Source organism: Choristoneura fumiferana, chromosome 28, assembly GCF_025370935.1.
Source record: "Choristoneura fumiferana chromosome 28, NRCan_CFum_1, whole genome shotgun sequence".
Lineage (NCBI taxonomy): Eukaryota > Metazoa > Arthropoda > Insecta > Lepidoptera > Tortricidae > Choristoneura > Choristoneura fumiferana.
Window position 1 is genome coordinate 7,602,354 of NC_133499.1, and position 16,509 is coordinate 7,618,862.

Below are 16,509 nucleotides of genomic sequence, written 5' to 3' on the forward strand. Positions count from 1 at the left end.
GCACAGGCCTCTTCTAGGAATAAGAGGGCTTGGGCAGTAGTTCCCACGCGGGCCCAGTGCGGATTGGGAACTTCACACATACGAGTACGTAATGAATATTATATGTTTTGTTTTTACATATTCTATTGCTTCATCACATCGCTATTACATCGTGAGGAAACCTGCACAAACCTGCGAAGCAATTCAATGGTGCGTGTGAAGTTCCCAATCCGCACTGGGCCCGCGGGAACTATGGCCCAAGCCCTCTTGTTCTGAGAGGAGGCCTGTGCCCAGCAGTGGGACGTATATAGGCTGGGATGATGATGATGATGATGATGATGATTCTATTACTTACCCGAGTAAGACACTACAATGGAAACTTAAAAGTACTGAAAAATTTAAATTTACCGAAACAGTACATCAAAATAAATAAATAAATACACATAGTATATAACATATATTTCCGTATTTTTAATGGCTTTTTTTTATTAAGTAGAGTGACGCAGCTGTTCTAAGCTGTGCCAGTCTTTTGGCAATCATAGTTCATTGCGCTGTCTGCGTGCATTTGGGCGCGGTGAGGGGAAAAAGGGTAAACAGGATACGCTGTACTTTCGAAAAAAAAAATATAATTATACCATTTACTGCACTATGGAATAGTCCATAGTGTAGTATTGTAGTCCATAACTTGGCTGATGTGTTGGGAAACTGTACTAATTTACAGGTACAGTTAAGGATATTTTTGATAAATAAACAAATACCAGTCCGTCGGTTAGATTATGAAAAAATATTTAACACGTATTTTTGTTTGGTCAGTTAAACAATAAGGTATAAATGAAATAAATGATTCTCTAATTTTTCGCCGAAAATATATTTTCATAAATCATTTTATTTTCCAACTGTTTCATATGGACCCATGTTTTTTTTGAAAGTGTAAACTATTCAAGATATACACCGCGTGTTTTATTTCCGTTAACTTCGGAAGTATTTTATGTTTCCTTGTGTGTCTGTGTATTGAAAAATTAAGTTTTATCTTATTTTATCTTACATTTTGGTATACTTAGACGTGACGACATACGCCCCAACACTCGAACTTTGACACGCTATATCATACTAATCAAACATCGTTCTTAACCCACTTTAAGCGATTGTATCGACTTGAAATTTGGTGTGAATATGTAAAACCAGTGACAATGGAAGTAAGAGTAGTATACCAAAAAAAGCATTCGGAAATTTTTATAATTAAAAATTTTTTTTTGGCAAAAACTTGTGTCTGTACGTCCCCAGTCTCCTCTCACAAATTAAGGCCGAGTGAGCAAAAAGTGAGTAACGGCCAACGGTCAGTGCTCCGAGGCTAGCTTTAACCGACTTGTGAAAAAGAGGTTAAGCTTAAACACAAGTTCAAGTGCGTGAGAATTTAATAAATAAAATAACGTGGGACAAATGGCTGGTTAAAAAAAAACAGATATGTCTGTCAGTTACATTATTGGAAAATGTTGAACACGTATTTCTGAATTAAAAAAAGTACAATGTCACCCCATGCGACAGTTTAGCACGGTGTGACATCAGGGGCCCTGGACCCGAATATTAAAAAATATGTTCAAATTCAAAATGTAGTAGCAACATCTCTTGTCTGGGTGAGCGGTTAGTTCCGAAAAGGTGTTACGTTTCTCGATGAGAGCGAAACATAGATGTCGCTAGTGCTGCTGCTTAAGTAGCGTAGTGGAAAAAAGCAACCTGAGATATGGGTGCATAGGAGAAATTCGTGTACTCCTGTCCAGTGGTAGTGAAGGGGTATGGCACGCAGCACGGAATGCCGAGGACCTGGGTTCGATTCCCAGCGCTGGTCTCTTTTTCTGGTTTTTCTGTGCATCCATGTCTCAGTTTGTATTTTCGATTGAAAAGTATTTTAATAATTTTCGTTGACATAGAAGTGGTACCGAAAAAATTGGTACAATTTTGAACACACTTCATCCCAGTTTATATACGTCCCAATGGCACAGGCGACAGATTGAGAGAACTTGAGCCCTAGTTCCCACGCGGGCCCTGTACAAATTGGGAAATTGATGTGTACCCACATGTTTATCCGCTAACGCATCGTATAGCGCACTCTGTCTTAAGCAGTAATAAACCAGCATTAACATTGAGCGGTCGTTTTACTAACTCCATACATCCCAGAGATTCACACACACCATTAAATTGACCAAAAAAGTGGTACCGAAAAAATTGGTACCGAAAAAACTGGTACCAAAAAAACTGGTACATCTTTGAACACTTACCTATAAACAAAAGGGCCGACTTCGGCCAGCCGGGGTTTCTCTCCGTTCTCGAGGAAGCCTGTCGGGTTGGTCACGTTGAATATGTAGACTTTGGTCAGACGGACAACGCCCGGCTTCTGCCAGTAGCTGTAGCTGAGGGAACCGTTCCACAGGCGGAGCTCCTAGGACAGAGAGACACAAATTGGTAATCAACTAATAAAGACCACCTACTCACAAATGTATATCTTTATACAGTTTTAGGACTATTTTTTTTTATTCGACTGGATGGCAAACGAGCAAGTGGGTCTCCTGATGGTAAGAGATCACCACCGCCCATAAACATCTGCAACTCCAGGGGTATTGCAGATGCGTTGCCAACCTAGAGGCCTAAGATGGGATACCTCAAGTGCCAGTAATTTCACCGGCTGTCTTACTCTCCACGCCGAAACACAACAGTGCAAGCACTGCTGCTTCACGGCAGGATTAGCGAGCAAGATGGTGGTAGCAATCCGGGCGGACCTTGCACAAGGTCCTACCACCTGCTATAAATAACCTAACCAACAAAAAGTTGGAAAAGCTCGGACTTTGTCACTCCTTGATTTTGATGAAACGTCCAAACACAGCGGCCAAACTTATAACACCCCTCTTTTTGCGCCGGGGGTTAAAAACTGGATTGTCAACCATATTATTTTTTTTTTACAGGGAACTATAGGTCTTTTTATGTAAAACTAATTCCTAGCTTTAGCTAGAATGCAAAATTATTGTGTAAGACTGTTTGTTTCAAAATAAAAAAAAATAAAAAAACCAGCTGTTGCTGGACGAACCTACGATACATCAATTTATTATAATACGAGTAGATACGACTAATTCAACTGTTTAGCTATCACGGTTCATGACATACAGCCTGGTGACAGACGGACGAACAGTGGCGTCTTAGTAAACAGTCCCCGTTTTTACCCTTTGGGTACGGAAACCTAAAAACGTAAAAAGTTTTCGCATCTCCGGCCGGGAATCGAACCCGCTCCTGTGAAAACAAATAATACACTCACCCTGAATATAATGTAGTCCAACCAAGGCACGAATGATAGAATGATACCGAGCACGACTGTACATATGCTGAACAGTATCACAGCTAAGCGACCTGTAACAAAAGAAAACTATAGATAAGTTTTTGGGCTCTACTTTGTTTGCATATTTTTTTTGGCAAAAGAAGATTTTGGCGAAAGAAGAAAATTTTTTTTAGAAATACGTAATTTTGTATAAGTGGTCTATCAATTTTTAGACAAGTTCCTATCATATGAATATGTCGCTAAAGTCGAACTTTCAAGTTGACAGACACGTCTATTGTCATTATTGTTTTATGACATGCAAACGATTATCAACCTTAGGGGGGTAGACCACATATTTGGCTGATGGTACCTACCTAGAGTGGGCCAAATTTTGTGGCGCTGAGTATAAGGGTTCAGTTTTAGTCATTTTGGCTATGGAACCCTAAAAACAAGGTTGAATAATTCAAATTTATTTTATTTTTATCTAAACATCTACTCGTACAAGTTGATATAATCTCTCGGAAGAACAAGTGAAGTAGGTGTAATTAACTATTACAAGAAACATACCTGAGGGAAGTTTCATAGTAATTAATAGTAATTATAAGAAGCTTGTGAGAGATTATATGACAGGACAATCCCACCCAACCCATCACATTATAAAATCCTACTAATATACAATAAAATAAACATAAAAAAATATATTTTTAAAAACAAGCTTTTATTTTGAAAGTATATATAATTGAAAAGTACCAATCCTATATAACGGTACCGTTAGTGTAAGTTTTCGGTTACAAAATACGTCTCGATCGCGTTCGCGTTTAAATCTCAATTTGTATGGAAACACGAACATCACAAACGTTCCGCTAGAGGCGCTGTTCGTGTTTGCTAAACTTACACTAAGGGCACTGTACTTAGGATTTGACCCATATTTAACTAGTACCTAACGCGAATACGTTAACGAGGGACCTTCTAGCATAATTATGTAACTTCAACGAGATACTGGTTCAAGTTTAACATAGATATAATTGTTGTAATTATTGCCATATGAGTTAACTTTATAGACATACCTACCTAATAGTACCTAGTAAGGTCACGTTGTTATAAAGAGACATTCGATTTACTGCACATACTACTTATGTGTATGTTATATATACATCGTGTTGTTTTTGATTTCCGTTAACTTTAAGGGTACAATCTACACGTCAAATGAAGTTAATTTCTTTAACACACTAGTAGCCCAATTCTTAGTGTTTAAATAATAATCAAGAGTTAAAATAATTAATTATCAGCAGTAAAACAGCGTAAAGGTCCTTAATTTATGATTTTTTTAACCGACTTCAAAAAGGAGGAGGTTATCAATTGGGTTGTATTTTTTTATGTTTGTTACCTCAGAACTCCGTTTTTCGTTCGTCTAGGAATGCTTTCAATTAGGTCCCATAAGCACCAAATCAGGATTGGATGATTGGATCCTAAGGAAATCGAGGGAACTCTTCAAATATTTTATATATTTATTTTTCGAATTCCATCATCATCATCATCATCCCAGCCTATATACGTCCCACTGCTGGGCACAGGCCTCCTCTCAGAACAAGAGGGCTTGGGCCATAGTTCCCACGCGGGCCCAGTGCGGATTGGGAACTTCGAATTCCATAGTTTCTATAAATTTATTTTTAAACCATAGCTTATCCGTGTTTAATTCACAAATATTAAGCAAAGGAAAGTTAAATATGTGGATTTTTTGATGCCTCTCTTATGTGTCGCGTCAATGTCACTTGCCTAGTTTGTTTCTTTTACAATTTAACAATTAAAAATGAATGTGAAGCTATTATAAGCAAGAAAAAAAATATTACGGAAAAAAATTTTTTTTTTCAAGTTCGCGAAAATTTTAATTATCTTATCAGATAGTTCATATCAATTAATTGAGTCGTCTGCCGCAGTTAACGGATATCAAAAAAAACACGGTGTAGAACGTATCTCTACCCTCAAGAAGGGCTAAAATTAAAACCATCTCAAGTCTACAGTCCCTTGGAGCTGTGAAAAAATCAAACTTCTAAGACAACGTATTCAATTCAAAAGATACACTCATTAAATAATGTGTTTCCCTAGAAATTGCCTTAACCGAAAAATTTACAATCAATAATGAAAAAAAAAAACATAATTTTGCATGTCTGACTAGAAGGCGACTTCAACCTTTTGGTTTTAACGGCACACTTTTCCTTCATCACAGTTTCACGGTACACAGTAAAAAATAGCCAAGTGCGAATCGGACTGGCGCGTAGAGGGCTCTGTACAGTATACCCATAATAATGCATAACGGGACAGTGGAGGCTTATTAATAACCTTTAGGTTCGAAACCCCAAAAAGCTATATATTAAAATATATGTATTAAAATTTATTCATGATTTCAATGCAGCACACACGCGGCAATCGCGGAAAAACAGTCAGTAAACAATAGAAACTTATGTCAATAAACCATCTAAACTAAAGTGACCCCACACTGCGTACATTTTGCTTAGGAGGGGGGCTCTGCTAACACTAGATATTTATAAATACCCTACAAAGTACGGAACCTTCGGTGCACGAATCCAATTCGCACTTGGCCGTTTTTTGTTTTCGAAAAAGGCTATAATGTGTATCACAGTTTTCCTCAGTTAACTGTTTCTCAGTATAATGTTAATTCCCATAACAACATAATTCTAGTAAGACTGCATTATAAACAATACCAAGGCCGTTTGTATATACCTCGTAAGTAACAACATTCCATGTGCCTATTGATGTATTAATAGTTTTTAGGATTCCGTACCCTTAATGGAAATAACTTCTAAGTCAAAGCAATCAAATGATAGTTATTAAAAAATTTAATAAAGGGTCTGACAGACAAACCGACGTACAAGTACAAGTGATCTTATATGGGTTCTTTTTCTCTTTTGAAGTACACTTACATAAAGGATTCCAAAAAATATTACAAATGAAACGGATACAAAATTCAGATCTATTGTCAAGAAGAATTTAATATCAAAGGCGTATTATAAAGTTAATGATTATAAAATATCATGGACAGGGATATTTGGAAATAATTCCGACCCGCATTAGCGATCCCTTCAAATAGCGAACCTACTGTGTTAAAAATAAAGTTGTGTTAAATACTTGTGAAGTATACATATCATTTAATAATATTGTAAATCTGTTTTAAAAAAAATATATATACCTCGTGAGTTTCTTGCCGGAAGCTTCTCAGCAAAGGTTTTTCCGAACCGGTGGTAGATTTTTTTTGACATTCATAAGTGCTTGTTGTAGCCTAAATTGAATAAAGATATTTTGACTTTGACTTTGATATTCGGTCAACCGTCGCTTCGGGCAAAAGTGATCCTATCAAAACATAAATGTGAAATGAGAGACAAGTTCAATATATGCCTTGATTGTTGTCTTTAACGACAAAAAAAGTGAGATCTAAATGGGTGCCAAGTGCCAAGGTGCCAAGTTTAAGACATTTAAAAATTACATTTAACAATCAAGGCATTTCAAAATTATCATAAAATGATAAAAAATTACTAGTTTCTGATTTATTTATTTGTATTCACGCAACTATCTATCTGGAGTTCCCAATCCGCACTGGGCCCGCGTGGGAACTATGGCCCAAGCCCTCTCATTCTGAGGGGAGGCCTGTGCCCTGCAGTGGGACGTATATAGGCTGGGATGATGATGATGATCTATCTGGATGCCAAATTTGAACTTTCTAGGTCATCTGGAACTTTGTTAGAATTTTGATCTATAAGTGAGTCAGTGATAAAAATGACGATTTTTGGATGTTAATATCTAAATAACCGTTTGAGGTGTGTATATGAAATTTGGAGCACATATGTATCTCACAAGTTTCATTAAATGAGCGAAATTTGATATGTTTATGTGAAATAGTTTTTGAGTTATGAGGGGTCAAAAGTGGCTTCAAATGGTTCGGGTAAAATTACACACAGTGGTGCTAGCTAGTTCTGTTTGCTTGAACTTGGCTTGACACGCTACCGCGTGTCTAGATTCGGTCAACTAAAAATCGCTGAACCTTGCATTAACAGCCAGTAGCCTTACTAAGCCTATAATCTGTCGTTTCCTCAATGCATCTTCCATATCCTATGACACTAATTCCAACACGCAACGAAGAATATATACCTTTGATCTGACTTATCATCATCATCAATTCATCATTGTCATCTCAGCCTATATACGTCACACGGAAGCGCCAAAGTTCGCATAATCTTCGCTAGTCATACCATATTTTTTGTCCGAAACCTCGTTTGTCATAATTTTTGCCCACTAAAACTTGCAATTTTCAGAATTTTTCAAATGATCATCCTATAGAAAACTATAGATTAGGTTAAGTTTGTTTTATAACAAATCTGAACAATTACTGGATGCAGATATAAAGATTTTTTTTTAACAAAAAAGTAAAACCGACTCCAAAAAAATATAAAAAAAATGGAACCGACTACAAAACCTTTGAAAATATTTTTCTAGGTACCTACGAGCTCGAAGTCGCTGGCTCGTGCTGAGTCACCGATTTCCTTCTAACTAGTAGAAGTAGAACATTATTTTCATGATTTTTGTACTTGGTTAAATTTTTTGATAAACATTTGTTGGATTTGTCTATACTTCGTTTTTTTAGCATTAGAAAAAGGTTAAACAATCTTGACGAGTCCTTTTATTCAAAAAAGTTTAAAAAAAACAACAGTAACGATTACTTATAATACCAAAAGCAGGTAAATGACCATATGTCCTTGATAATTTTTACTTGCTGTCATAAGTCACAGGTTTTTCAAAGGTGTTTTTTGGGGCAGATATTTGTATGAAAAATACGAATGTTTGTTCTCGGATCTAGGTCTATTGGTGTGAATTGTCCCGTGATATATATATATATATATATATATATATATTTATTTATTTATTTATTTAATTAAATGACACTCACCTTCTTTCTAATGGTAAAAGAACGAACTATATTACTATTAATAGAAGCTTTAACCAGGTTGCATTAATTTCTTAATTACCAAGGAGACTAATTATAAATTATGATGAGTAATAGGAAAAATCTACTCATTGTTAAATACCTAGGGCGTAATCAGATACCTAATGAAGACAATTAAGTAGTGTATAATGTATATCCTGTATTAACCTGATGATGATTATTTTTTTTTACCTAGATGATGAGAGATGTCTGTCACAAGGCTGTATCTTCTGAACCGCAAGGTATATAGTTACTTTATCATCATCATCATCCCAGCCTGTATACGTCCCACTGCTGGGCACAGGCCTCCTCTCAGAACAAGAGGGCTTGGGCCATAGTTCCCACGCGGGCCCATAGTTACTTTATATTTGCTCTCATTTGACGACCGGATAGCCAAGTGGTTAGAGAACCTGACTACGAGCTTGAGGTTCCGGGTTCGATTCCCGGCCGGGGCAGATATTTGTATGAATAATACGAAAGTTTGTTCTCGGGTCTTGGATGTTCAATTTGTATTTATGTATGTATTTATCTATATAAGTATGTTTATCCGTTGCCTAGTATCCATAGTGCAAGCTTTGCTTAGTTTGGGACTAGGTCAATTGGTGTCAAGTGTCCCATGATATTTATTATTATAATTCTTCTTAAATTTAAGAGCTATGCATGGCCGGACTACCAGGATGTCACTACTAGATTATTGTATTGTTACGCGATTTACGTAAGTATTCCAAATTTCAAGTCAATTTGACTATTAGAAGCTGGTCAAAGCAAGATTTGATTACAGACACAGACAGACAACGGGACAGATGAAACTAAATAAAAGCTTGGTCTATTGCCTGTCCGGGAAAGAATTTCCCAGAAAAATTAAATTTGCAAAGGTCCTGGGACGACATCCAATCAAATTTGGCATACGAATCCCTCCTGAGCCGCAGCATGAGCTCTGATCGTGCCAGACTCTTGGCTGCAGTACAAAAGAAGCCGGGTGCTGATTACACGCCTCGCCATCAGCCAACACTGGCACTTTTCTCGAGCTCGACACTCAGAATTTCAGTCTGCCTGCGACTGGGAGTAGCAGTTTGCGCACCGCATAAATGCATTGAGGTCAACGCGTTGGGACACCACGGTCTTTCGTGCCAGAAGAGTGCAGGCCGCTTCTCGAGACATTATCCGTCGCTCTCTTGCCACCGACAATGTGCCAGCGTTACTGGAGCCATCGGGCATCGCCAGAGATGATGGCAAGAGACCTGACGGAATGTCAGTGCTTCCGTGGAAATTGGGTCGTAAGCTGGTGTGGGACGCTACTTGCGTAGACACAATAGCACCTTCCCACGTTCGCGGAACAGCTAGAAAAACTCAAAATAAACAAATGCAAAGGTTTCGGCCCTGAATACAACTTTGTTCCATTCGGGGTTGAGACCCTAGGTCCGTGGTGGCCAAAAAATATCTTTAAAGAATTATCCAAACGTCTCTCGGATACCACAGGGCACCGTAGAGCTGTCAGCTTCCTCGCGCAACGTATCAGCAGGGCTACTACGAAACTCGAAACTCGAAGTTCGTGTCGTGCGGTCCCTCTGACACTTATACTATTTAATACGAGAGCGAGAGGGACCACACGACACGAATTTCGAGTTTCGTAGTAGCCCTGCAGCATTGCTATACAGCGAGGAAATGCTGCCAGCATCTTTGGGTCCATGCCGCGGGGGGATTATTTTTCAAATATCTTTTAGTTATAGTTTAGTTATTAGTTTGTTTTACATTTATTAATATTTTTAAATTGGTCTAATTTTAATTTATTATTGTATTCCATTATTTCATTAATAAAATTTGAAGTTTATTAAGTAACTTAATACCTATACCTATACTATACCTAATAAATATTATTATATTAATAAAAGCTTGTAAAATCATGATGCAAATTGTAATGATTGTCATCTAAGGTAATCCCCTTACTTGACATCATTGCTCTAACCACATCATTACAGTACTAATGATGGTGACTTTGACCTCGTGACCCGTCGTCATACGGCAGTACGAAGAAATACACTGATCCGTGGAAAAACAAGAAGCGTTGACGCGTAGCAACTATACAATTTTCCATAGAATATGTTAAGAACAGGAAAGATAGATCAAGTAGTTAAGTACGATATTTTTAAGGTTCCGTACCTCAAAAAACCGGCCGGACTCGCGCTCCGAGGGTCCGTACAAATGAGTAGGTATTTATGGATATTCAGTCCACATTTTTTTTTTTTTTTTTTTTATACGACTGGATGGCAAACGAGCAAATGGGTCTCCTGATGGTAAGAGATCACCACCGCCCATAAACATTTGCAACACCAGGGGTATTGCAGACGCGTTGCCAACCTAGAGGCCTAAGATGGGATACCTCACGTGCCAGTAATTTCACCGGCTGTCTTACTCTCCACGCCGAAACACAACAATGCAAGCACTGCTGCTTCACGGCAGGATTAGCGAGCAAGATAGTTATATGTTAATAAGATAGATAGTCATTTCATAGTTCTACGTCAACAATAAACGTTTTCACCTCAGCACCTCAAACAGGCAGGTTTTGCTATGAGAAATCAGTGAGCAAAATCGCATTTTGCTCACTCCGTGAGACAAAGTAACTTTTTAATTATTTTTTTTAAATGCTGAGTACAGTGTTGGGTCTACTCACTGAATTCCAAATATTTGAACTTTACTTTGATCTGTCATTTCACTTCAACTCGAAAAAAGCAAGAGATAGGATCAAATTTGTCGATTACAAACTTAAATTAAATTTTTGGTATTAAAAATATATCGAAATATTTCCAAAATGTAAATTTTCCCGATCTTTTAATATAGTATGCAACCTCGTTGCACGAAAGCCGCTTCTTTTGTTTTTTTTTTTTTTAATAAAAGAATTCCGTATACTGCCTCTACAGTATAATTATTATTTGTTAAATTGAATGATTTTTTTAACAAATCTATTTATGTTTATGTAATAGAAATCTTAATAAAAATCATATTTAAAGGTTTAATTGTTCAACCTTTTCAATTACCCCGAGATGAGGCTTTTTGCAGTATTAAAAAATAAGTGTGACATTAGTACAAGAAGTTAAGATTGCATGTTATGAGTATGCGATTTGTATTGTAGCTACTGGACTCTTTTTATGGTTTTAAATGTAATTATTATATTTGATAATAATCGGATTCTATTTTAAAAAAATGTGTTTGTTTTGTAAACAGATAGGTATATGTGGTTTTATTCTTATGTTACATTTAAATTATGTTCTCGCTGCTGAGGTGAAAAATTGTATGTGTCACACGAGACCAAAGTTTTTTTGCATCTCGTGTATTTCAATCCCTTGCTGATCTCAGGATTCTAACCTAGAATCACTCGCTAACGCTCGTGATTCAATTATAGAATCCTTCGCTTACTCGGGATTCAAAATCAACACTCGCAACAAAAAACAACTTTGCTCTCTTGTTGCACAAATAACTATTTTAATACATTTGCTCGAAAATTATTGGAGTAGACACATTAACATATATTAAGAAGTGTTCTATCAGGAAACATTTTTAATTTTCATTCAATTTTTATGAAATAATCGAGAAAAACTAACAAAAATTCAACGTTGCCAGCTCAGCAGGTATAAACGCTCTTAACACCTAATAATTAATCCGGCAATATAAATGTAAACGAGTAAAATGTAGATAATTGCTTGCTGTCGCATTATGCTGACCTAAGTATTTAGCGACATGTATGTCATGTCTGTTCTATTTTTATTTATGTTAATTGTGATGTTTTTATGGCGTAAAATAATAATAGATTGTACCATCAGCCAAATAAGTGGTCTATCAATTTTTAAACACGTTCCTATCAAATGAATATGTCGCTAAAGTCGAACTTTCAAGTTGACAGACACGTCTATTGGCATTATTGTCTTGTGACATGCAAACGATTATCAACTTTAGGGTGGTAGACCACATATTTGGCTGATGGTACCTACAACAAGAGCATAAAACGAGCCATTTTACCCAAGACGTTTATATAGCCACCCGAGCCGGTACGGCGAAGGTGGATAGACACGTCGAGGGGAAAATGGGTTTAATGCTAGAGTTTTAAACTCTGCTTTTCACTTAGATTGCGATTAAATGAAATATCAACAGTGGAAACAATGATTCACTTTCTATGTACCTTTTATTTTTTATGCATTATTATAATAATTCCATTTTTTATATATTTTTACTGATTTATTATGATTGACTTGATTGATTTTTAGTTTTATATAAATTAAAAAAATATTTAAAAAACATATCTATAGACTTTTTTGTTTGTTGCTGTTGACACCCTGATTACCTTGGTCTTAAGTTGGTCTTAGACGAAGATTTTATTTTATGCACTAGAGCATAAAAAGTCATTTTATGTCGCCTAGATCCAGCACAAACACGAACTTTACGAGCATGAGAAGTGAAAATGTATTTTCTTTCCTTCTTTCTTTTAAAGCCGTCTTCAAATCTAGGGTGAATGGTCATTTATTAGGCAAGCTTGTTCCATATTTGTCCACATCTTCGCTTACCACCAGGCGTGATTGTGGTTCAATCTGTCCTACAAGTCATCCCTGTGACTTTCCTACGAGTCATCCCTGTGACTCTCCTATAAGTCATCCCTGTGACTTTCCTACGAGTCATCCCTGTGACTCTCCTATAAGTCATCCCTGTGACTTTCCTCAGAGTCATCCCTGTGACTCCACCACTCTTTTCTTTTCAATAGTTAAAAATACTTTTTTTTTGTAACATCGTTAGAAAACAACAGCTCCAACAGATACTCTAAAATACAGAAATCTTCAACATGAATTTAAGATCTTACATTTTCCGATGTCAGTTAAAATAAAGGGATGTTTAAAAAATCAAAATCAAAATATATTTTATTTGCTAAAATACGGTCAGGCAGATATTGATGTCATTGTGTATTACAATTTTTATGCAGTGTATTGTGCCTGCTAATAGGCATCCAAATACTCAGAGTTAATTACAGTCTTAACTTTAATAAATTATGAGGTTTATAATGTAAACTAGAGTTTACCCGTGGCTTCGCACGCGTAAACTATTCGAAATTCCGGGATTTTACAAAATTCCTGTGGGAAATCCCAAAATTTATATCGTAATCTTCATTGAGGTGTTGTGTTAAGAACAACTATCCCGTGGGAATATTGGAATGAAAGTAGCCTATATGTGTTATTTCAGACATCCCATCTATAGATACCAAACATGACTCTAAGCCCAGCGTAATCTGGCGCGCGGCAATGAATGGGTAAAGAGCTTTATTTATCTAGCTAAATACTCAAAGACTGCTACAGATCCCTTAAAGGGATAAATCCGCTTTTGTACGTGTATCTTCAAGTTTCTCGATGAGGGCTACAGCATAGATGTCGCTAGTGTCGCTTCTTAAGTGACTAAATAAGAAACAAACAGGCTGAGATATGTGGTGCATAGGAGAAATTCGTGTCTGTACCGTTGTCCAGCGGTGGTGTAGCGGTATAGCACGCGGCACGGAATGCCAAGGACCTGGTTTCGATTCCCAGCGCTGGTCTTATTTTTCTGGTTTTTCTGTGCATCTATATTTCAGTTTGTATTTTCGATATGGGTTTGAAAAAAATTTGGAGTTGAAATGAAAAATACAAAAAGATTCCAAAAACCAATCTTAATTTATCTCAAAGTTTTTCAATTGTATTTTGTTTATTTAATTTTGTACAGTAAAAAGCTTACATACAAACATTATTCAGAACAGCATTACACTTCAATAGATCCACTACATATAAAGATAATAATACTACCAGAACATGCAATTTGTCATATTGTATATGTCGGCGGCCGATCGTCAAATCCGCCAAATCACGAAATTCCTAGACATATTATCGTGAAATGGCGCCATTTCATGAATTGGCTAAGGGACATCCGCCATATCGTTCAAAACTCACCGTTAAACGATTTGCCTAGTGACGTTTAGGCAGATCATGAAATTCCTAGGCATATCATGAAACGCCGCCATATCGTGATATGCCTGGCTAACTATTAGGCATATCATGAAATGGCGCCATTTCATGATATGCCTAAGAGTTTCGTGTGTATGTCGGCGGCCGATCGTAAAATTCGCCAGATCACGAATTTCCTAGGCATATCGTGAAACGCCGCCATTTCATGATATGCCTAAACGTTGGCCAGGCATATCACGATGTGCCTGAGAAATAATACGGCAGATCGATTAGAGCAACGCATTCGTCGATATTCCTAGCTCTATACCGGGCACATCGTAAAATAGTTTCTTATTTGGCCACTGGTGGCGCTGCGTATGTAATGGCGGCGAGGAGTGGTTAGTATTAATTGTGATCACCACGCATGAGCCGAGCGAGCGAAGCGAGCGTGCCGCGGCAGCGGCCGGCGAAGTGCCAGAACCGATATGGCGGCGTTTCATGATATGCCTAGGAATTTCATGATCTGCCTAGGAATTTCATGATCTGCCTAAACTGGCCAAATCATGAAATGGCGGCGATTCATGATATGCCTAGGAATTTCATGATCTGCCTAAACGTCACTAGGCAAATCGCTAAACGGTGAGTTATGAACGATATGGCGGATGTCCTTAGCCAATTCATGAAATGGCGGCATTTCACGATATGCCTAGGAATTTCGTGATCTGGCGGATTTTACGATCGGCCGCCGACATGTATAAGAGCAGCGACTGGAGATACCTAAATACGTTTTCATTTTCACTAATTTAATTTGTCTATACATTTCCTTGATACAACTTAATAATACAAAAAAATATTTATCATTACTTGGCGGGTATCCAAAGACTTCTTCCGCGATGACTCGAGCTTATTAACAAAAGATATTAAACAATAGAACATAATCAAGGCCATAGTAGAAGGTGAAAAGTGATTAAAATAAAATTACTAAGAGGTAGGTTACAAGCCCTGTTCTACGAAGTGCAAAATTAAATAAAAATAAATATCATGGGACACTTGACATCAACGAGGGCTATCGCGTATGAATTCGCCGATAGAGGCGCTAGTGTAGCGTGAGGTCTCCGAAATGTCAAATCTCATAGTTTTTGGGTGAGCTACGCGGGTTTATTTATTTAGAATAATTTTGTGAATATTTTGCATTACCTTTAATTAATTATGGCAATTATGCGATAAGGGGCAATATGTCTGTGTTTTGAGACAGTTTTGTCTTTCGGAAACTTTTGTCCTCCTTGTTTCCGAACAAAACGGGAGTACGCAAGACTGTGGTTGCTCGATATTTTTATGGTATGGTTTTAATAATAGTAATAATAATAATCAGTTATTTCAAACAATCAGCTCATATTGTGTTAGTAACAATTGTCATTACCTATGTTAGTGTCATAAAATTAAAATTAAAACCAAGACCAAAAATTTCAATCAAGATCAATATAAAATGTATTAAATATGATTTATTGAATCAGGCGTTACTTTGCGGAGGTCCATATCAATGAACTAAAAGAATTCTTTAAAGATTCTTTATCGGACTCAGATTCGTATGAAGTGTTACATTATTGTGGCAAGGGGTTTCGTCTCGATGTTTTAGAATGCATGGAGATAAGTAGGTACAACAGTATGGGGTCTATTATTAATGAGCAGGTAAATTTAGTTTCATCTCCCTTGCTACGGCTGAATCTAATTCAGCAATGCTAGTTAATAAAACATGCCTTGACAGTAAATAAATAAAAATCAAGGTAGTTTTGAAGGACGGTTAAAAAATTTATTAATAATTTGTGGGTAGTTTTGTTTTGTTTCATAAAACGTATGTGGGTACTTGGGGAGTTACAGTGACAAGTTAAAACGGTGGTTGTGATTCGTTAGTCTAACAACTGGTAGCATGGTGTACGGTTGTGTCACTCTGAAGATGAGCTCTGGTTGAGTTCGAAACGCGTCAGTGTTGTGTGGTGGTGGTGATAGATGGGTTTGTGTGATTTGTGTGTGTTCTTACAGTGTGGAGGTGGAGGAACTGCATGAACACGCATATTTTGCATAAGCTTAGCTATCGTAAGGTCGCGGGTGAGCAAGGAAATTCTTTTAGTTCATTGGTATTAAATATGATTTTAATCTAAACTTTGTTTTAATGCCCGTAATAACAGACTTTGAAAGCCACACTTAAAAATCTCACGCAACAGTGGCGCCATCAAGTTACACAAAAAAACGATAGCCCTCATTGACTTAGTCCCAAACTT

General features: G+C 37.0%; 1 protein-coding gene across 2 annotated transcripts in view; it reads right to left on the reverse strand.

The window, feature by feature from the left end:
• The window catches only part of dsb (scavenger receptor class B member debris buster), a 145,616-nt gene that overhangs the window by 30,185 nt on the left and 98,922 nt on the right, over window positions 1-16,509 (reverse strand). For both annotated transcript variants that reach the window (XM_074109148.1, XM_074109147.1), the window contains 2 exons: window positions 3,284-3,375; window positions 2,256-2,416 (listed from right to left, as the gene is read on the reverse strand). In XM_074109148.1, the coding sequence (XP_073965249.1) occupies window positions 2,256-2,416; window positions 3,284-3,375 (253 nt within the window). The remainder of the gene's footprint in view (window positions 1-2,255; window positions 2,417-3,283; window positions 3,376-16,509) is intronic.